The sequence below is a fragment of the Triturus cristatus genome, chromosome 9, assembly GCF_964204655.1.
Source record: "Triturus cristatus chromosome 9, aTriCri1.1, whole genome shotgun sequence".
Classification (NCBI taxonomy): domain Eukaryota; kingdom Metazoa; phylum Chordata; class Amphibia; order Caudata; family Salamandridae; genus Triturus; species Triturus cristatus.
In genome coordinates, this window is record NC_140592.1 from 579157127 (window position 1) to 579179411 (window position 22285).

Genomic DNA, 22285 nt, shown 5'->3' on the forward strand with positions numbered 1-22285 from the left:
CTCAAACCACAAGAGTGCCTCTAGCACTACAAATACCACTAGCAAAGTCAGTAAACCGTATATTATGGAAAGCCCTGTCATATTATTAGACAGTTTAGCCTAACCCTGCTCCCCTTCTACAGAAGTAAACTGATTATACAGCAAAGATCTCTGGGATTAGTAGTGAACCCCGTACCTTAGCATACACAGATGGTCTCTCTAAATCTCCGGTACAGCTGTGATCTTCTCTCAGAAAATATTTCTCTATCTGTGTGTTACTTTGCTGTTCATACCTATATGACCAGGTTGTGTCTGGGCTGTGTTGTGTCTAGGTACGAGTGCCTGACCAGAACAAAATAACGAGACGTTGTTTGACCTTGTCTGCTGTTCAGACTAAATCCCGGGAAAGAACAGAATAAGTAAACAACTGCAAGTTCTGTGTGAAAATATAATGTGGCACAAAAGCAAACCTAGTTATATAGTAACGTGTGCAAAGCTAATGTGGCCTGTGTCATGCACAGCTAGGCTAAAATAGAGAAAACTCGTGTTGCCTTGTAGAAGAAGTAAATACATGTTTAATTGCCTTGGAATTTCAGTGGAACTGTAAGAAAGCTAATACTTGGACATTTGGTTGAAGCATGATACTATTGTGTTTTCTAGTATTAGTTGTCATTGTCTTACCTGTGTTTGCATTCCCTTGTTGATCACCCTGTCCTTGTGTTCAGTACATCTGTATCTTAGTGCTCCTGCCTGTCCCATTGTTCCTATGGACCATCTTATTTTCCTATATAAAGATGGCAGCATATGTCTGCTTTTCTCTGCAATACCCATGCTTCCCTTCTTGTACCAGTGTTTGTTTCATTTGGCTACTTTGATCATTACGTCTTCATCATATATCGGCCTCCCCCTAGCTGTGCCTCAACTATCTGATTTTCTTCCTTCCTTAATCCTGTGCCATTCCATTTCCACCGGTTTTCTGTCTTTTTTATTTTTTATTTAAATACTCCTTTGCACATGACAGTCCGCCATCTACGCCTTCCTATCCACCTGTCAGTACCTGCCTATTCCTATCTGTCTCTTTCCCTATCTATGTCTCGCTGTTTCTTCCTTTGCTCCTCCCTGATTGAAATGTAGGTGCCATGCTCTTCCACTTTCAAGCCCCATTTCCATGTTTCACTTCCCAGCCATCATTTAAGTGGCCCCCATCTGTCTATACGTGTCTTGGTAGCTTGAGTTCTCTGTGGCTTTCTATTCCCATGTCTAATCATGTCTTCCAACTCTTGTATCCAACTAACAAGTTTGCTGAGTATTCCTTTACTTTTTTTCCCCCCTTCTTGCCCAAATGTTTATACCAGAAATCTTATTGTCCCTTGTTGATGTTGGAATCTGGGATGTTCCCTTTGTCTGTGTTGGTGGATGGGGCGTTGAGTTGATGTGATTGGTGGTTGTAATGGGTCTATTCTCATGAAATGTGCATGTCTCTGCACACTAAAGTCATAAAGAGTTTGTCTAATTGTATTTCTAATTGGGCACTGTATATGAGTGGGGACAGTACACTTCTCAGCTGACCTTGTGTAAATAAGCATGCGCTTTTCCGAGACTTGATCACACTCCTCCTTTCTAAGGGGCATTTTTCTAAGACGTCAAGTTTCTGGCTGACCGTGTATTGTAGAACGCTTGTCAACCCTAGGAATGTTGAAAATATAGTGGAAATTGATTAATTGAAATGGTAGCAATGCAGTACTCCTAGTAACGTTCTTGAGTACAAAATTGTAGAAACGGGACTACTTGCTTGACGCTCCATATCTCTGGTAATAGTTGTCTCTCTGTAAGTTGGTACTATCTCAGTGTTTTTTTTCTTGCAGTGTGTGCTGCAACTTTGAACTGCTTGAAAATGTCAGTCGACAGCGGCTCTCGCATGAGCATCGCCTCACAGTTCTTCGCTCAGGAAGAGTTTGATGAGAACATAACGTTCACAACCTCTGAGAGAGTAAGTACACGCTGTCTGACTGCTAACTATTTGGTGCATTGCTGTATCTGATTTAGGTTGGATGCCGAGCTGTGAGTGTTCATGCCTAAGTCATCCGATGCTAGAGTAAGTTAAATGGAACTGGTTCATCATATATCTGTCCATAATTTCCCGAAGCATGGAGCTCTGTAATTACATAGTTTAGGCGCACAACAAAATGTCAGTTCCAGCTTTTCCTTGATATTTCGTTGCAACAGACCCAGCTTCCTTTGTCCAAGGATGTACTGTGCTTACTCAGCAAAGGATAGAAGTTTCATAAGAGTAGAGTAAGCATGATCTTGGTAACACCGGAAGCCTTGTGTCATTGCTGAACAACAATAGGCTATCACCAGTATCCCTAAAGTAGCTATTGTGTCCCTCTGTTCAAGATTGAGCCAGAGTTCTCTCTGTTCTTGGTCAAATCTTGACTAGGTTGTGTCAAGCACTGTATTTTAATAGGTAAAATCAGTTAGCGATTGCTGATGTCCTCTAAGTGAATTTGACTAAAATCCCTATAGATTACTGCCTCATTTTATGCAGCATTATGGCCTAGTTCTGTTTTGGTGATCTGCTTTAAGGTAAAATCATTAGCCTTGTCCCATTCACCACAGAAAGCTGACACAGTAGGTTGTTAGTTTCTTGTGCTGTTCTCTTCCACATCCTCATCTTCCACCTTCTTTTTTTTTTTTGTAATTTATTATTAAAGATTACTACAGCTCACAAATACCCTTTTTGGTGTCCTTTGGTTAGGATATATATGACAGATTAACAAGAGAACTAAGTTGTTTCTTAGTGAGGAGCCAGCTCCCAGTAACTTTCAGAATACTAGGAGTTTGAAGGCCATCCGTATGAAAAGGGTTAGGAGAGATCCATTGTTAGGACACCAGATCAGAAGAGAAGCGACCACCCCTGTCAGCTCAGGGCACCCTGGCCATGAACCAAGGAGCAAATGTAGGCAGAGCATTGCACACATGTAGGCTGTTAAAAGGAAAAAGTGTTAGGATTGGGCAAGGAGGTTGTAGAAGTCACTTTCCCAAGTAGCAAGTAATCTTAAAGCCACTCCGACATAAGTCACCACCACCCCTGTAGGGCTCTCTGTATGATCCACGTAGCTATAAAGGACGAGACTGCCTCGATGTAGGAGGGAGCCGCCTGTGAAGAGGACCTGTAGCAAAAGATCACATAGTACTGGGCTAGTGAGAGGCTAAAGAAATGTTGGAGTGCAGCAACAGTTGACGAAAGCAGGTATCAGTCATGGCTAATGGAGATCCCGACTCTTGGGAGTGCCATTGGCAAGGTTTAACGAGAATGATCAGTAGCTACAATTGGCGCTCTACCAGGTGGTGCTAATCTTTATTGCAGCTGAACCCTTAAAAATCATGCACTTCTAAAAGCATATAATTTTATTATGGGTTTCGCTGAAATGTATTACTTTGTTCTAATAGCCCATAACTGGGCTTTATACTGCGGCATACAAACAGTTGACTTACCAAAGTGTCTAGTATGGCAACTATAGACTGAAAATACATTTATTTTTAAGCAGCCCTCATATAACAGACCTGTTCAGCAAGTCGCTGCTACTGGAGTTTTTTAAATTATTTTTAAAAAGGCCATACTGGGGGAAAATAGGAGAAACATGCAGACTTTCAGCACAGCCGGAAAGAATGGAAGGCATTCACACAGAAACAAATCTCCACAAAGACTTTCTCAAGGAAGTCGTGAAAGACAAGCATCCAAGGAGTTCAAACCGTATGGTACGTACTCCTATAGTGTGTACAACTTAGTCTTGAAATAAGCTAGAAAATAGAGGAGCTTGACTTTTTTTCATTAAAGAATGCAACCTGAATGGCATACAGAAGTACCTATACCTACAATGCATCCTTTCTTTGCCCTATATTGGTGTTTATACCCTGGAGACGTTAAACAGGCCAATAACAAAGTAGGAAGTAATGTGGACTAAAAATTCTAAAACTAAAAAAGGGCAGGAGCTGCATTTGACAAAACCTTCAAAACAGTCAGATCACCAATGATCTCCTTACCTGGTGGTTACAGTTAATAAGTGCAAACAAGAGTATACACATCACTATGAATTTCAAATCAAGACAATATGAAACCAGTACTCTTCCTATAGACCAAATTCCTAAAAAAAGTTGTGTGCCAAAATTTACTTGATTTATGACTATTATATTTGAGGCTCTGTTGCCACCTCCAGTTCTTGCCAATCACTCTTGTTTCGTTGTAAGGAAAGCAAGCTTTGATACGATTTGTCAAGTTTTACAAAGAGGATTCAAATGAGTAAGCTGGTTCTCTTTGATAAGGCAATAGTTTTTTTTTTTTTTAAATTCTTTTTATTTGCATTTTCAGCTACAATAAACAATACAACTCACTGCTGTGTAAATATGACAGGTTATTGACGACACAACTCCCCACCAGCGCAACGCCATCAATAGGATTGACAGATGCCAGCTCAGTATTGCTTAACAACATGCACCTGACCCACCCGTCTCCGCCCCTTCCCCTCCCGCTCATGAGCCATATCACCATTATCCACCTGATCGACCTGGATTTCGTCCACACCCAGTCAGTCCAAATGAAGAGCTCCGAGTTACAGTGCCTGGAGCGTAGTTTGCGCCAACCAGTGTGTGAAGGGCTCCCATATGTCCTTCGGCCGCGAGCCTACCGGCAAGAGCTCCCAGTATAAAGCGAGCTGTGTCTGGCAATATACCGCGCTTTTAACCCATTCCCTAATGCTAGGCGACGTAGCAACTCCCCAATGCATTGCAACCTGTCGTTTGGCAAGCAAAATTAGCATGGCCGGCAGCTTACGGTGTTTAGGCTTGACCATGTGTTAGATTCCTAGTAGTGTAGTCTGCGGAGTACATGGGATCAGTAGGCCAGTGATTGTACATATCATCTCCATCACCCCGGCCCAGAAGGACGCCAATGTGGGACAATCCCATGCCATATGTAAGAAAGTAGCTCCGCGTGCCTTACAGCGCCAGCAATTGTCTGTGTCCCTCAGGCCCATGCGATGTAGCCGGCTAGGGGTGCGATACGTCATATGTATGTATTTGAAATGGATCAGTCGGAGCCTGTAGTTGGGGGATAAGACCTCAAGGAGCCTACAACATAAATCCCAGTGTTCATCAGAGATGTCGGCACCCAGTTCCGCAACCCACATGCCACGCGCCGCTGGGATCACTACGGGATGACTGCTTTGCATACGTACGTACAATCGGGATATTAGTTTGCGCCCCGATTCCACAGTGAGCACATTCTCCAGGGCAAGCAAATCCGGTGGCGGTGCCGGAAAAGTAGGAAACAGCTTTCGACATGTGTGGCGAAGCTGATAGTAAAGTAGTGTGTCAAGCATGGTCGGAGCCTCCGCACCACACATCTGTTCCGGCGTGAGGAATGTATCTCCCGGGAATAGGTCCCCCCCGTGTGTGAACGCCTCGCGACGTCGCTCGCTCCCCGGTTTGCATGTGTTGCATCGCGGGCCACATCGGATTCCCGCGCAGGGGCACCGACCTGGTGTAGAGGAGGTCCAGCCTGTCTCTACGCCGCAACCCATCCCAGGCCCATCTAAGCGCATGTATCTGGTCGATTTCCGTGCATCTCCGCTTGTGTGGTGTGTATAGGGCCACGGCGAGCGGCAGCGGGGCCGCTCTATCGCCACATGTGGCTGAAACGGTGTGGGGTGTGCCCAGTAGTGCAAGAACTGTGCCTGTGCACAGTAAGCATATAGCGAGAAATCCGGTGCCTCCATGCCCCCCTTGTCGCTGTGGGAGAGTGAGGATCTCCCATGCTACCCTCGGCTGTTTTCCCCCCCCCCATGCCAGTTCTATCATCTGTGAGCGCACTTGGCGCAAAAAGCGAGCAGTCGGGGGCAGCGGGATGTTGACAAATAAATATAGGAGCTTAGGTAGGATGACCATTTTGGCCACAGCTATTCTTCCCGCCAGCGAAAGGGGCAAATGCTTCCAGCGGCTGACCCTCTCCTCCATCCAGCCCAACACACGCCCATAATTTTCCGCCCATATTTGCTGCATGTCTGTGCTTATCCATATCCCCAGGTATCGCACCGGTCCTGTAGCCCACTTCAGCGGGCAGTCCGGAGTAAAGCGGGGCGTCCCGGCCGTCAGAGGCAGAATGACCGACTTCTCCCAATTTATGGTCACTCCCGATAGCAGACCATATTGTATCAGCTCTCTCGTCATGGGGGAAAGATTTTCCTGCGGGTCTGTCACATATAGGGTAATATCATCCGCATATAGAGAGACGGTCAGTGCCCTCGACGAGAACCCAATGCCCCTGGCCGCATGGTAATGCGGTCTGCCAATGGTTCCGTAGCGATTGCAAAAAGCAGTGGTGATAGGGGGCAGCCCTGCCTCGTTCCCCTTCCAATGGCAAAGGGCGCAGAGATAAGCCCGTTTACTCGCACCCGGGCGGTGATGTTAGTATAGAGTAATCTGATATATCGAATAAAAGCCTCACTCATACCCATTCGCTGCAGCAAAGGAAACAGGAACCCCCACTCCAGGGAGTCGAACGCTTTTGTGGCGTCCAGCAGTACTGCCGCGGCCTTAACGTGTGGGGCCAAATAATGCAGTACCCCAAAGAGGGTTCGAAGGTTGTGAGATGTCGAGCGGCCCGGCACAAATCACAACTGATCTGGGCGTATCATAAGTGGCAGCACCGGCTGTAGCCGTGTTGCGAGCATTTTAGCAAAAATGTTCGCATCAGTGTTAATTAAAGATGGGGCCTATAGGAGTCGCACTGCTGGGCATCTTTGTCTGGTTTTAAGAGGGTAATGATGATAGCCTCTCTCATCGATTCTGGGAGCATACCCGTCTCTACTGCCTCAGCATACACTGCCAATAGTCTGGGGGCCAGGAGATCAGCGTATTCCTTATAAAACTGTGCCGGCAGGCCATCCGGCCCCGGCGCTTTTCCGGCTGCCAAGGATCCTATTGCTTCCCTAACATCCTCTACCTCGAAGGGGCGATCGAAGTAGCCTTTTTGGTGCGCATTGAACCATATTAGCTGTATCGTGTCCAAGTAGCCAGATAGATCCTCCAGCGGAGGTGCTCCCCGGGTACGATATAAGTCTTTATAAAAAGTCCGAAATGTGTCTAGGATTTCGGAAGGTGTGTACGCGTGGTCACCTCGCGGTGTTGCAACTGAGGAGATGAAGGGGGAAGTTCTTTGCGATCACAGCAGGTGGGCGAGCGTTTTGCCCGGGCGATCTCCCTCCCCATAGCGGCGGGCTACTGCATGTTTAATAAAAAATTTGAGCTCCCTATCCGCCTCAGTCTGGTATTCCGTGAGTTTGGTGCGCGTTTCCGCCAATGCTGTCGCCGAGGGGTCCGAGCAGTACTGCACCTCCAGAGCATATAGGCGGTCTTCTAGCCCCTTGAGTGTACCTCTAATGGCCTTCAGTACTTCGGCCTGACCCGCAATGCAGTGACCCCTGATCACCACCTTGAACGCGTCCCATAGGGCGCCCAGCGATGTCACAGAACCTGTGTTCAGCTCAAAATATTCAAGGATGTGTTGGTGTATGTCCTCTTGAAACACCTGATCCAACAGGGCCTGCGCCGGCAATCGCCACGTGAAGGGCGTAATATATGGTTTGGGGATATGTAGCGCGAGCTCCACTGGGGAGTGATCCGAGAGGGTGCGCGCTCTGTGATTAACTTCAGACACCCATGCATGTACCTGTGGGGTTAAGAGCCAAAAATCCAGTCTGGAACAGGCTCCCCTGTGTGGGGTGAAGCAGGTGCCTTCCCTGACCGCGGGGTGCAATACTCGCCACGAATCTAGCAGATTATAGTCCTCCATTAGGCCACGGATAAGACCCGCCGCGTGTGGGTGATGTGTGCGAGCAGCCCCTTCCCTGTCAAGTTCCAGCGAAAGCACCGCATTAAAGTCCCCGCCCCAAATGCATGCCCCCTCGCCTAGCGATTGCGCCTTATGCCAAACGTGTCGGAAAAAACCTGGGTCGTCCGTGTTTGGGCCATACGTGTTGACAAGTGTTATCTGCATGTGAAATAGTTTCCCCAGCAGTATGACGTAGCGCCCCTCTGAGTCAGCGTGCACCTTAAATGTTTGCCAGGGCAGTCCCTTTCGAATTAAAATAGCCACTCCACGGGAGTAATTGGAACAGCCGGAGGTGTGTATTTCGCCCCATCTAGCATGTCTAAGCTTCTCCCCGGTGATCTGTGTCAGATGTGTTTCCTGTAAAAAACATATGTCAATTTGATGCCGTGTCAAATGTGCGTGGGTCAATCGTATCTTGCGGTGATCATTGAGACCGCGAATATTCCATGTCAGGCAGCGCAGCACGGTCAGGGATGTGCATATGGTTGTGTCCTGTGCAGCGGAGTGGCCATCAGCGGCACCTGAGGCGGGGCATGCGGTGAGAACCCTCGCGCATCATGTCTCACAGACAATAACATAGCGTCGGCCTGTGTTAGCGCTGCGTCATCATGTAGTGGAATAATAAAATATTGCAGTGAAATAAAACCAACCAACAGTAACCACACCCCCCCTCCTCCCACTCCAACCCCCCAATCAGGTTGAGATGCATTACCCCCCCCCCCCCCCCCCAACTCAACCCAACAATAACGTTCCTGTAGTAGTATCACGGGAATCATCCCTGCGAGGGCGTGGGGTCACCTGCACACTACCCCGTCTTAAAGCGACAGGGTGGCCGAACAATTCCGCCCTCTATGTTCGCATTCTGTCTACTTACAGCAGGGTGGGCCTCGCGCTTCTCCCCTCATATTACTCAGCCAAAGATCAGAAATGGTCTCCGTACCGAGTCCAAGTGCCCCCTTCAGCCCCTTCCTGCAAACCCTTGGCCGCTTCAGGCCCCAGGACCACCAAAGGTAGCAACAGGTCGTATACTTAACAGTCAAGCTGCCTGGCGTCCCACCGCGTCGCAGGCCGGCGAAGTCCTCATAGTGGTGCGCTGTTCTACTCCATGTCACTCAGCTGGCACACCGGGGGAGTCTCTAGACCATCTCGCCGCTCCCGATGCGACCGCTCCGCCTGCCGTGCAAATTTGAGCGCTTCCGTCGCATCCGTGAAGACCATTTGTTTCCCCTTATGTTGAATCCGCAACTTGGCAGGGTACATCATGGCGTACTTAGTCCCCACTTTCTGGAAGATCTTTTTAGCCGGTAGGAATTCACGCCCCGCAGCCTGCACAGCTTGTGTAAAGTCAGGGTATAAAGAGACGGCCATGTTTTGGAAAGTGAGCTCACCTTTTTCACGGGCCAGCCTCAATATCGTGTCTCTGTCTCTATAATTTAGGACTCGGGCAAGGATCGGGCGCGGCGGTGCACCCGGCACCGGGCGCGGTCCCAACGTGCGGTGTGCGCGTTCGACCAAGAACATGGGCGACAGGTCAGCTCCAAACAGGTCGCGGAACATACCCTCAACGAATTGCTCCATATTGCCAATGTTGGTGGATTCCGCAATACCAATAATTCGTACGTTATTTCTGCGGGAGCGGGCTTCCAAATCCTCATTGCGCCCCCGTATCACTTCCAGGACTTTATCCATGCGGAGTAGTTTTTCCTGGGTATCACCGTGGCCCTCTTCACATTCAGCAATCCTCGTCTCCGCCGCCGCAAGCCTCTCCTCATGCTGATCGACTTTGTGTGATATTCCGTCGAGCCGCTGGGCCATGGAGTAAAGTTTGCCGTCAATCTCCTTGAGGCAGCCCTTAAGGTCGCGAAACATACTTTTGATGTCGTCGTTCTGCGTTGGTTCCATCTGCGTTTCAGGGACCACCGTCTGCGATGCCGGTTCCGTAACAGTGCTCCGGGCAGTCTGTCTCTCAGAGTGTAGCTTCCGCTGCTTGGCATCTGCCTTCCCCATGCTGCCGCGGTGGAGACACCTCACAAGGGTCCCAAGGGGGAGGGGAGGGCCCCGTGGGAGCGCCTCGGGCCCCGGGCCCCGTCCAAACCTACGGGTCGCACAGGCCCTCGATATACTCCCCCTCGTGTCCCCCCTACGCAGCCCTCGCAGCGAATACAGATCCTCACAGCCGGCAAGGCCCAGCAGGCCCTCAGCGCGCTCCGTCCGTGGGCTTACGTTGACTCAGGTGTCCCCGGAAGGCTCACAGCGAACGTGCATCAGATGGGCAGTCTCCATGGATGGCCCCCCGCTCCCTTCAAGTATCCACCTCGCTCCGTCCCCTGCCGGCAGACAGTCGTTTTTCAGGTTTGGGACCTCCGTGGGTAGATATCCAGGCGCCACTCACCGGCAGGAGTCTATCGGGTTACACCCCCAGGGCGCTGCAGGCATTTCCCCCCGTCGTCGGGAGCGTTGGTGAATCCAGCAGCGCAGGGCGCGACTTCGCCGGCAAGGTTCCAGTAGCCCACCGGGTAGCCCGGCCCTCGTCTCAGCAGCCCCCGGAAGGCATCCAGCTCATCTCCCGTCAGGGATCCCGCCTCAGCTACTCGGATGTCAAGGACAGGCCAGTCCCGCTTCCGCCAGTTCTCCCGGCTTCTCCACTGCGCGTGCCGGACCCCCGGCCTGCGACCGGGGACTTGCGTAGCGGATGATGCCGCCCAGTGTGGCGCAGGCAGGCTGCAGGCACTGCGAAGAGCTACCGCGCCGGATCGCCGCCACCGATCTCGGCCGCGAAAGCAGTCATCGAATCCTCAGCGCCCAGGCACCTCACGCCGTATCTTCCCTGCTCGAAAAGGAAGGCATAATCCGGATGGGCTGACGGATTCTGTGTCCGGCCGGCAGAGCCCCGTTACACGGCGGCCATCTTGCGGCTCGGCCACGCCCCCTGATAAGGCAATAGTTAATTGTAGTTTGCAAATACCTAAGGATAGGACAGTCTAAATGTATGTCCCCCATATGTTAGGAAAGCAAGCAAAACCTGTTTAAGGATGTGAAGAGGATTGTAAGGTTCCTCTGAATCAAGTAGGACTGTGTATCCGGTCTGCATAACCATCAGAATGTGGGGACACATATCAGAGTATGTTGGCCGAATTCCTAACTAGCTCACAATGCGCCATCTGGACTCAACCTTCCAGGGCACCAGGTGGTATCTGCACCCTCAGAACATTACCGTTCTAATTCTCCAAGGAAATCTTGGAAACCAATATACTCTTTTTGGTTTTTTACACAGGCATGCCCAAGGGAGACAGAAACATGATACAAATTGGCTTTTCAAACATTTATTGAAACAATGTATTATTGTTTGAAAAGTGTGAGCTGCAATTATTAGCATGCTGAAATAAAGCATTGTATCCAGCTGTAAAAGAATGCTGAAAAAGATGCAGTTCAACCATTATAACTTTAGTGTGATTATGATTATCTTATGATTATATTTATACTTGTACTCCTAACTAATATTACCTACACTATTGAGAGCATAGTGGGTCTACCCTCTCTCTATCAGATCACTTTGGACAACCCCCACCTCCCCACACCTGAGTATTATGGACCAGGAAGCCGATCCATACCGTACTTTGCAGGTTAAAGGTTTGAGTCAGCAGGGCTGCATCTCCGTCACAGGTCTAGCTTTCCAGGATAAGCCGCTGAAGTGCTCCTCTGCCTAATTTGGCTCAGAGGTAGTTTATTTAATAAAAGCACTGCTCCAACTGCACTTTGTCAGAGGTGCAGTGCTGATGTGATTTGTCTTTCAGCTTAGAGCGGTCTCCAGCCAGACAAAAAATCAAGGTCATCACTTTCAGCGTTTCTTAGCTTTGGATAGAGTGTACGAACTACATGCTAAATGTTTACTAAGAAATATGCTGCAAGCGCAATAATTTCCAAGTAGGTTATTGTGAAGTGCAAGGCATGTAGAAAGTCACATTTTCCAATAAGAAGTCAAGTTTTAACATGTAACTAAAATGGAAACTTGTTTGCGGGCCCTGTTGGACCTTACAACACCGAAAATATTATATTGTCAAATTACACATTGGGCACTCCATCCATTCAATAAAGAGAGGACTACAAAGAGAAGTGAGGACTTTGGAGAGGGTGATCACAGTAGCTCCACAAACCTTGTAACGTTACTGGTCAAGATTATAAGTAAGGAAGAATCAAGAAAGTTAGGTTGGAAAGGACATTGGAAATGACAAACCAAAAAGCCCTGGCTCTGAGAAATTATGGCCAGGCCTGCCCAAAAATACATCCATCCAAAAAGGGAATGTCTCTTACATAAGGATGGTGGATTGGGTCCAATCAGCTGAAAAAGTGCAGTTAATACATACTGTGACATATAATCACTGTTGGGGAAGCAACCAGGTCAGGGTGGTTTTCGTGAATGTGAAAACTTCAAACATATTGGAAGGTGGTCATGAGCATAAGTAAAGTGTGCTGCTTTTCTCATTGAAATATCCAGCTCTAAAATAAATTGCTGATCGTGACTGACTGAGTAGTCCTCTGTAATGTTCTAATGGTAAGATATGATCTGATTCAGGACAAAACCCCTGATGCCTTTTTTCTTACTGAAACTTGGCTCAGTGATGATATGGTGGCAGAGCCGGGTCTTGAGCTTCCTCTAGGATATAGTATTCTGACCCTGAATAGGGAATTTAGAGGGGGCGGCATCACAGTTATTTTTAAATCCTGTTACTCTTGCCTGTTTGTAGAGGAACTGGTGAAGGGCTGCGAGTGTGCCCGTTTCAGCATTACTTTTAGTGCCAATTTCACTATGTCAGGGATGTTGGTTTATCACCCCTCTGGTCCAGCTAAGGAGTTTAAATTGGCCCTTACTGATGCTACTAGCACTCTGGCCATGAGCACAGCTAATTTTAATATTCTGGGCGACCTTAATCTGCATTTTGACCTCAATCATGACAGTGATATTACCTGGCGGCCTGCCAATTAATGCAATTGGTTTCTGGCGCTACCCATACTGCCGGCCATCTACTGGACCCTGTTTTTTCTAACATTCCCCATGCTTCTGTGGAGACCCCTAGTCCTGTATGTTGGTCGGACCACTATCTGGTCCTAATGTCTTTCCTGATTTTTGAACCCCCCCCACACAGAGCTTTCCAACTGCCCTCCTTTAAACGCCCTTGGCGCAAACTGAAGCTTGAGGATTTTCATGCTCTTCTCTCTGCTCACCTTCCTCAATTGCACAGTGATCCTGATGCATCCTATAGATCACTTTGCAATTGGATTTCTAAAGCTCTTGATTCTCTCATCCCTGCTAAATTGTCTAAGGGTCGCAACTTAGATTCCAATCCTTGGTTTAACAAATCTCTGGCTGAGATTTGCAAATCTTGTAAAAGGTTGGAGTGTATCTGGAGAAAGGACTACGATCCCGCGGCCAAAGCCTGTTACCAGGCTGCAATTAAAAGTATCACAGGACTATACATTCTGTCCGGGCAGCTCATTTCGCTAAGGAAATAAAACTTAGTCAAAATCCGGCTAAGTGTATCTTTAAAACTATTAAGGATCTTAGAGTCAGAAAAAACTCCGCTACATCTGTGATTAGCTCTAAGCAACATTGTGAAGACCTGGCGACTTTTTTTGTGACCAAAGTAGAAACTATAAGTCGTTCCCTTTTCTGCCCCCCTCTCCCACTGCCCCATATGGGTAACCTCCTGCACATCTTTTGGAGGTCATCTCTTCCATCTCTCAGGAAGAGTTTCTTCTGCTGTGTGGTAAAGTTAAATCGGGTTCCCTGGTTGATCCTTTGAAGCCCACCCAGTTCAGAGACTCCCTTTCTGTGGTCTTTGCTCCTTTATTCCAGGTCGCCAACTCATCTTTTGCTACTGTTGTGGTTCTGAGACATGGAAGCAGGCCATGGTGGTCTCATTATTGAAAAAAACTTCGCTGGACCCTGCTAAGTTGGGAAACGTTCGTCCCATCTCTCTCCTACCATGGGTAGCTAAGATCGCTGAGGCTCACGTTAATAACATCTTAACTGGGTTTCTCAATAGTAATGGCACCCTGCATCCCTCCCAGAATGGTTTCTGCCCTGGCCACAGCACGGACACGGCTCTTATGTGTGTCCGAACATTTGCGGACAGTTCTGGACACAGGGCACACGGCGGCACTGATATTGTTAGATCTCGGTGCCGCATTTGATACAGTTTCCCATGACATTCTTTTACGCCGTTTAGAGGAGGCAGGTGTTGTTGGCCTAGCCTTGGAATGGTTTAGATCTTTCCTTTCGGGGAGAACTTTCCAAGTGACCGCCCCACCATTTCTCTCGTGTCCAGTGCATCAGGCAGGGGGGCCTCAGGGTTCCGCTCTGAGTCCTGTACTTTTTAATCTGTACGTTCAACCCCTTGCGGCGGTGGCTAGGGACAAAGACCCTGACGACACGCAGCTGGTGGTGGCCCTCTCCGACGAGACTATGCTGGACGCTTCCAACTTGGTCGTGATTCTCCGCATGAAGCGTCTCTGTATTGGGGGGTGGTCCTTTCGTTGTTTGGCAGCTAAGCTATGGAACTCGCTGCCTCTTCATATTCGCAGCATGGATAGCCTGCTGATCTTCCGTAAAGCCATCGAGACCTTTATTTTTCCTGCAATCTAATTTTGCTTCTTTTTGCCCACTCTTTCCTTTGCCTTTCCATCCAGTTTTTTAGTTTCTGTCCCTCTACTGCTAGCGCCGGGACGCCTCTTTGCTGAGGCAGCTGCGTGCTTTATAAACTTAGTTAGCATAACAAAGGAGGAAAGTGGAGCTCCAAACAATAGCTTTACATGATACATTGAATATGGGATATTCTGATGAAGGAGGGAGAAGAAACACTCGCTCCACGATATTGGAAAGATGGCTGAGTGAGTTAATTTTGTGCTGCTGATTTTTGCTGTGATCTGTAGGTGTTGTCTTGGAATCAATCTATGTTCAACCCAACATTCCATGTGTCTGAGGTTGGTGCATTGAGTGCAACCATAGATGATAATACGCTCTTTAACTTACAGTGCATAGAAATGGCATAGTTTTATAAGCACTATAAACAGACTGTAATGACAATATGGCAACCCTAAATCGAATATCTAGAGAAGTCTTGTAAAGCCTGGGCAAGCCAACAAAGACGGATGGTTGAAATTGCTTTACTGATTACGGCTAGAGTGTAGGAGTGCAATCACGGAGCAGAAGGCACCAGTATTATCGGAAAATACACAAACCGCCAATATAGGAATCATGACCGCTTTTTCCTTGTGACTTATTAATCATGCTTACCCTGTAGTTGAACAATAATCATTTGCATTGATTGACTTATTGGCTAGGGGGTGGGAGTTGGTGGGCAGTTAGGAACTGAAGGATCGGGTGAAGTTGGAAATTAGGTAATGGTGTCCTAGAACTGAAACAACTATTTACCACTCCGAAATGTCCTGCCTGAGATGGAAAGCCATATCTCGGGTTGTTCAAAGCCACTGAGATGGCATAGTAATAGCAGATTTACTTTATTCAAGTTCCCATAAATAATACATATTTTTATTGGAAAAGCCATTGTCTTTAAGGATGCAAATACTGCTAGCCTATCTGCACAACACATTGTTTTCTTGAAGATCTGATTAAAAAAAATTCACTACATTAAAAACATATAATGAGCAATATCTTTCACAAAGCTTTTTTCAAGGAAAAAGAAAGGAAACGGCAGTATTGTAGCTGGATGAAGCAGCACCTTGCATAAACTACAAATGGACACTGCTGCTTCAAGGGAGCTCCACATCATGCACTGTCAGTCGCCGCTGTCCTTTTCTTTTTTTTTTTGTATGGGTCCTGCGGACAGGATCCTGAAGTCCAGAGGTTCTCTTTTGTCGGGTTTTCACTTGAATGTCTTTCAGAAGACTTCAGATTAACATCTCACTCAACTCATTTTGTTCCTAACAGTTTTTCTGCATATGTGTGAAAGGAAATATTTATTTTTCCTCTAAAAAATGTTACTTGTTAGGTGCCTATTGTGGTATTAAAAAAAAAAAAGGAAGGAAAAATTCCTCCTGCTTTATGCATAGTTTGCTGTAGCTTAGGCGAGTAATGGCCTTTTTATAGATGATGCTCAGGTGAAGCCTGAGGGATAGTGCAAAAAAAGGGTTCATCTTTGCAGACAGGGAGTAGATTGCAAGCCCTTGGAGACTGATGAGGCCTGATCTAAGAAGTGTGTGGAGTATGGCCAAGGGGCTGCTTCTACTTCACCTCACACAGTCATGCCTGAAAACCCCTCAAGAGGAAGATCCAAATGGAGATCTTTCAGTGAGGGTTGTAGTTCCCTATTGACTTTGAGGCCATGTACATCTAGCACCTGTTTGTTATCAAGAGACAACACATTGTCAAAGAGGTCTAAACCTTAGACTTTCAAAGAACCCCTACAGCCTCTCTGAACTTGAATTAGTTGTCTGTTAGCAATTGACCATGAAGTTATATTCCAGGGCCTGGTCCACAAGTATAGCATCATTAAGAAACTGATGTCTAATGTGACTTTTTTGGACTTCTCAGCATAAAATGTGGTTGACAGGTTAATATTGGGTGGAAAACTGAGACCAGCTATTGAGGAAAATCTCGTGGCTGTCATTATGACAGTGTACACCAGCACTAGGGTTAGGTGAGGTTATTAGTCTAGAGGATGTGTCTAATTATGGATTTGTTTTATGTATAAACTTGGCAGAAGTATTTTTTATAATGGTAATTGTATGCATTGTAGGAACTGGTGCCAAGCACCACGAGCTACTATTTTAGAATGTGTCGCTGATATAACTTTGCAGTCAAAATTCTGGTACAGGTCTGCAGATTTCACTTCTATTTTTAATTTGTTTAGCATCCAGTACTCAATAAATACTCAGCATTTTCTGTACGAGCCACTGTTGTATCCCAAAATCATGCTAAGCTACCAATAGTGGGTGATTACTACCTTGCTAGGATGTGATATTTAAATTAAGAAAAATATCTGAAAGGGACCCTGATTTGTTTCTTAATTTCCCCCATCTTAGGTTGTGATGATTGCACAAAAAGTAGGGCTATGATTAAGGGCAATGCAAGATTCCAAGTTCAAGAACAGTAGAATTATTGCGACCTGTACCTCTATGAAGTGTTTGTCAATTGGAAATTGACTGTTTTGCAGCGTGAATCCTTTTCTGGATTCACATGCTGTGCATTATTCCACCATCTAGTGGTTGGGTCCAGAATAGTCTTGTTTTTTCTTTTTCTTATCTTGCTCGTTGTCGACCACCATTTGGTGCTAGGTACGTCCCCTGTGTTACGTTAGACGGTGCCCTGGAGGTTGTTGTGCATGGTAGCCATCTTTAGATTTTTTTTTCCGCCATTGGGTCTGAAAGCAAGGCGGGATGCTCATATGTTTTGGGAAAAACCCCGACCAGAAGATAAAAAGTCGAAAATTCGCATGGACTCCACCATCCCTCGACATCGCAACCGGAGAGAACAGAACTCTGAGATAGACATCAAAAGTCAACAAATGGTGAGGTAAGGGCCATGGAAAATACCCCCTTCAAATTCTTCCCCGAATACCACCACAAGTTCACAGAACGCAACCCACACGGCGTGTGATACCTCTGTCTGCCTCTGAAAATTTGAGGACACATGGAAAGAGCTCAATACCGAAAGTCCAAAAGAAGAGATATGCTGCTATCCCTCAAAGGCATCCCCATCAGATGATGTAGCCTTTTACAACAGCCTAGTTAAAATGAGAGAAGACACTTTCAGAGTCCCCCTCGAACAGGAGATGGGAGACGTGTTTCCTTTTAGAAACATTACCCCCAGCTAACAATGGGACACAATACCTGCCAATGTTGCCAAGCATTCTAGACCAAGACAAAGAAGCCTTTAAGGTACCAGCCTCAAGCAAAGGGGTAACACCAAGGGTTGAGAGGAAGTACGAAGCCTTCTCTAAGGGCCATTAGTATATTCAAGGGAACACTGTGCCGTACTCCATTATTGTCACCATGGCCAGAGCAATGCCCTCTTTAACAGTGAACCACCCCAAGAAAAAGATAGCAAACAAATGGATATGGTGGGCAGGAAAATTGAAGAAGAGGTAGTGATGCAGTGGCGCATCTCAAACTCTAATGCCCTGCTAAACCGATACGGACACCAGCAATGGGATGATATCGGAGCTCATCAACAAGCTCCCCGAGGAGGAAAAGAAAATAGCTAAAGCTTTTGTCCAGTAAGGCAAAACATTGCAAACGCATGCCTTAAATCTTCACTAGATGCAGCAGACACTTGTGCACAGACACCACCCTAAGAAGGCATGCCTGGCTTAGAATTTCAGGTTTTAAACAGGAGGTTCAAACCTCCATCATTAACAGGCCTTTCACAGGGGAGGCACTATTTGGAAAGGAGGTGGACGAATCTCTCCAACAAATCAAAAAGGATAATGAGACTGCAAGAGCAATGGGAGCCCTGCAGCAAGCAAAGAGGTACCTTCAAAAGAGGTGGGTTTAACAGCAGGAAGCCCACAGGAAGAGGAATGTTTGTTCAAGGGCAGCAAATGTCACACCAACAACAAGGCCAAGAGAATAGCCAACAAACAAGCTAACAAACAGGATACCAAGGTTGGCAGCAACAGCCAAAGCAGTCCTTTTGAGGCAGAGGCCAGCTCCCTAGAGGAAGAGTAAATGTCTCTAATTGACTCCTACACAGACAAAGACCCACACCCAACACCAGTGAGTTGCAGAATATCACAATACCTTCAACAGTGGCGAACAATCACCACAGACGATTGGATATTAAATTTGGTAAAATACGGGTATTGCATAGACCTAACAAAAACACCACCTGCAAATCCACCACAAATAAGGAAGTTCCTCTAATCAGAACTCATTCAGCTAAATGCAGAAATCAAAGCCCTTCTCCAAAAACAAGCAATAGAATTGGTAACAAGACCAGACTTTTTAAAAGGAAACTACTCTCTATTTCCGGGTTCCTAAACAGGACTTATCACTAAGACCAATCATCGACCTAAGGTTCAAAAACAAATTCATTTTAACACAACATTCTAAACTGACTACTCTCCAAGACATAATCCCACAAATTGAAAAGGAGATTACATGGCAACAATAGACCTCAAGGACGCCTATTTACACATACCTAAGAACAAGAACCACTAAAAATATCTCCGGTTTCTACACAAGGGAACACACTACCAGTTCAAAGTACTGCCTTTCAGAATAAAATCAGCACCACGGGTCTTAACCAAGTGCCTAGCCGCAGTGCCGCAGTCGTGGCACACCTGCGAAAGAATAGAATGCATGTCTACCCCTACTTGGGCGACTGGCTCATAAAGACAAGCACATAACAATAATGTCTCAGCTACATTCAACAGCAATCCACAAGCTACAAAGACTAGGCTTCTCAATAAATCACAAGAAATCCTCCACAAAGCCCGATAGAGAAAAGATATTCTCAGGGGCAGGGCTAGATTCAAAGAACGTGCAGACTTACCCAACGCAAGAAAGGGTACAAGCTATCAAACAAGAAACGTCCCTCTACTGGAAGCGTCAATCTCTGACAGTGAGGCGAGTCATGAAACTTATGGGCATGATGGTGTCATGCATCCCACTCATCCCTCATGCCTGCCTACATAAGCGCCCCTTTAAGGAATGGCTTACCAACAACTGGTCTCATGCTACAGGGAGTTGGGAGGATCTAGTGGTTGTTACGCACAAGCTGCAAGCAGAGATACAACGGTGAGCATCCAACATGACACAGAGCAGACCTTTCAAGAACCCAGCTCCTTCTGTCACAATGACTACAGACTCGTCCCTCCACGGATGGGGAGCGCACTTCAAACAACTGAAAGTACGACGTCAATGAAACAACCAAGATTCCATATAACATATCAATTACTTGAAAATGAAAAACAGTATTCCTAGCATTAAAAGCATTCCAAAAAAAGATTTGATTCAAACTGACAACACCACCACAGTGTTCTACCTCAACAAACAGGGAGGTGCAAAATGATTTCGGCTAAGCAAGCTAGCACAACAGATCTGGCAATGGGCAGTCCCTCAAAGAATCAATCTGCAAAAATACATCTACCGGGAGTATACAACACAACAGCAGATCTTCTGAACAGGCAAAACCACTGCGCCCACGAGTGGGAATTGACGCGCAAAATAGTACAATACATCTCCAAACTCTGGGGAAAACCAGTGATAGACCTGTTTGCGACAATACAGAACAATAAATGCCAGTTCTTTGCCTCGAGGTTTCCTCACCACCTGTCAAAGGGGAATGCCCTGTCCCTAAATTGATCATGGACATTTGCATACTCTTTGCCACCAATACCCCTAATCCAAAGAGTACTAGACAAAGCAAGACAACCGGGGACAAACTTTATTCTCATTGCCTCACAATGGCCGAGACAGACCTGGTATTCAAGTCTGCTAGAACTGTCCAGGGCACTAATAATCAAAATCGGAGCAGACAAGGACCTGTTGATAATGCAACCGGGCCAAATCTTTCATCCGGAACCAACGACGCTACACTTAGCGGCTTGGCACCTGAAACCGAAGAGTTTGGTCACCTCAACCAACCTCAACGAACAATGGAAATTTTAAAGGAAGCAAGAAAACAAACTACAAGAAAATGCTATGCTGCAAAATGGAATCGATACATCATTTGGTGCACAGCTAACAATCAAATGAACTCAGTGAAAACACAGGAAACAGTGATCATATATCTAACTTATCTCCTAGACAGTCACATCAACTACTCTAGCATTAAGGTACCTCTCGCTGCCATCGTAGCGTACAGCAGGGGAAAAACATGCAAACGTTTCTTCACAAGACCTGTCATAAAACTATTCCTAGAAGGATCCAAAAGAATTGCTCCCACTAGAACAGCTCCTGTTCCCATGTGGAGTCTAAATACAGTGCTCATGCAACTTATGACAAAACCTTTTTAGCCCATGCAAAAGGCAGAACTCAAACACATCACTTTAAAAACAGCTTTTCTCATTGCCATTACATCCTTATGAAGAGTAAGTGAATTACAAGCGTTAACTATACATCCAAATCCACAAGGACAAAGTTATTTTAAAAACAAACCCACAGTTCCTTCCAAAAGTGGTATCCAAATATCCCTTAAATCAAATTATTCTACTTCTAGTTTTCTACAACAAAAAAAAAAGGGGAAAAAAGCCTCCATACCCTGGATGTAAGGAGAGCACTACTGTATTACTTACAAAAAAACAGACCAAACCTGCAAGACCAAACAGTTTTGTTGCCTATACACATCCTAACACAGGAACGCCAGTCACAAAGGCAACAATAGTCCAAACCATCAAACTATGCTATACCACCGATAACAAAGAATTAACTGTACCTCCAACAGCTCACTCCATTAGGAAAAAGGGAGCGACTCTGAAATTTATGGCCAATGTGCCCATAGACACTATATGTGCAGCAGCTACATGGGCATCAGCACACACCTTCACCAAACATTATTGTGTGGACATACAAATTAATAAGGAAGCACAAATAAGACAGAAAGTACTTCAAAACCTGTTCGCAAAGTCTTCCTCTCACCACAGCCTCCCCAAGATGGGAGAAACCGCTACCTAATCTAAGCTTGAAAATCCAGAAAAGGATTCGCGCTGCAAAACGAAATGGTTACTTACCAGTAGGAGTAGTTTTGCAGCTTGAAGAATTTTCTGAATTCACATGCGACCCACCCGGCCTCCCCTACAAGGAATACATGCAGGTGGTGAAGCAAGTTATAATAATTTTCTAAAGAGCCATCTAAAGGACTAAAGACTAAAGACACAAAGAGAAAGTAGAATCTGAAGATGGCTACCACACACAGCGACCTCCAGGGCGCCTTCTGATGTCACACAGGGGACGTACCTGGCACCAAATGGTGGTCGACAATGCCCAAAGCAAGAAATAAAACAACTATTCCGACCCAACCACTAGATTGCAGAATAATTCCTAGCATGTGAATCCGGAAAATTCTGCAAAACTACTACTATTGGTAAGTAACCATTTTGTTTAGGATGAAAGTATGAAGCAAAGATTTAAGTCAGTGGAAGGGGTGGTATCTGCCCCGCAAGGCAGATCAGCTACAGATTTTTTTTTCAAACTGAAAAATTGAGAAATCTCTTATAACAGTATGAACAGACCTTCTGGGTAGGAAATTATTGAGAAGAATGTTCAGGCTCTTGAAGCTGCAAATACCTTTAAACTGGAGAAGGATCCCAATTTCTTCAAGCAAGCAAAGTTCCACAGTAAGCTCAATTTGTTCTACAATCCGAAGGAATGGGACTTTGGTGGTGAGTGCTGGAGGAAGCATAGTAAACAAGAAAATCCTTCTGACTCAAACAACGCACAGGTATCGGGAAGTGA

The 22285-nt window shown here is 46.2% G+C and overlaps 1 protein-coding gene across 7 annotated transcripts in view; it reads left to right on the forward strand.

The window, feature by feature from the left end:
- Positions 1-22285, forward strand: part of SYMPK (symplekin scaffold protein) — a 1117730-nt gene that overhangs the window by 45353 nt on the left and 1050092 nt on the right. For all 7 annotated transcript variants that reach the window (XM_085625602.1, XM_085625603.1, XM_085625599.1 and 4 more), the window contains one exon: positions 1845-1969. In XM_085625602.1, the coding sequence (XP_085481728.1) occupies positions 1874-1969 (96 nt within the window). In that variant the 5' untranslated portion in view covers positions 1845-1873. The remainder of the gene's footprint in view (positions 1-1844; positions 1970-22285) is intronic.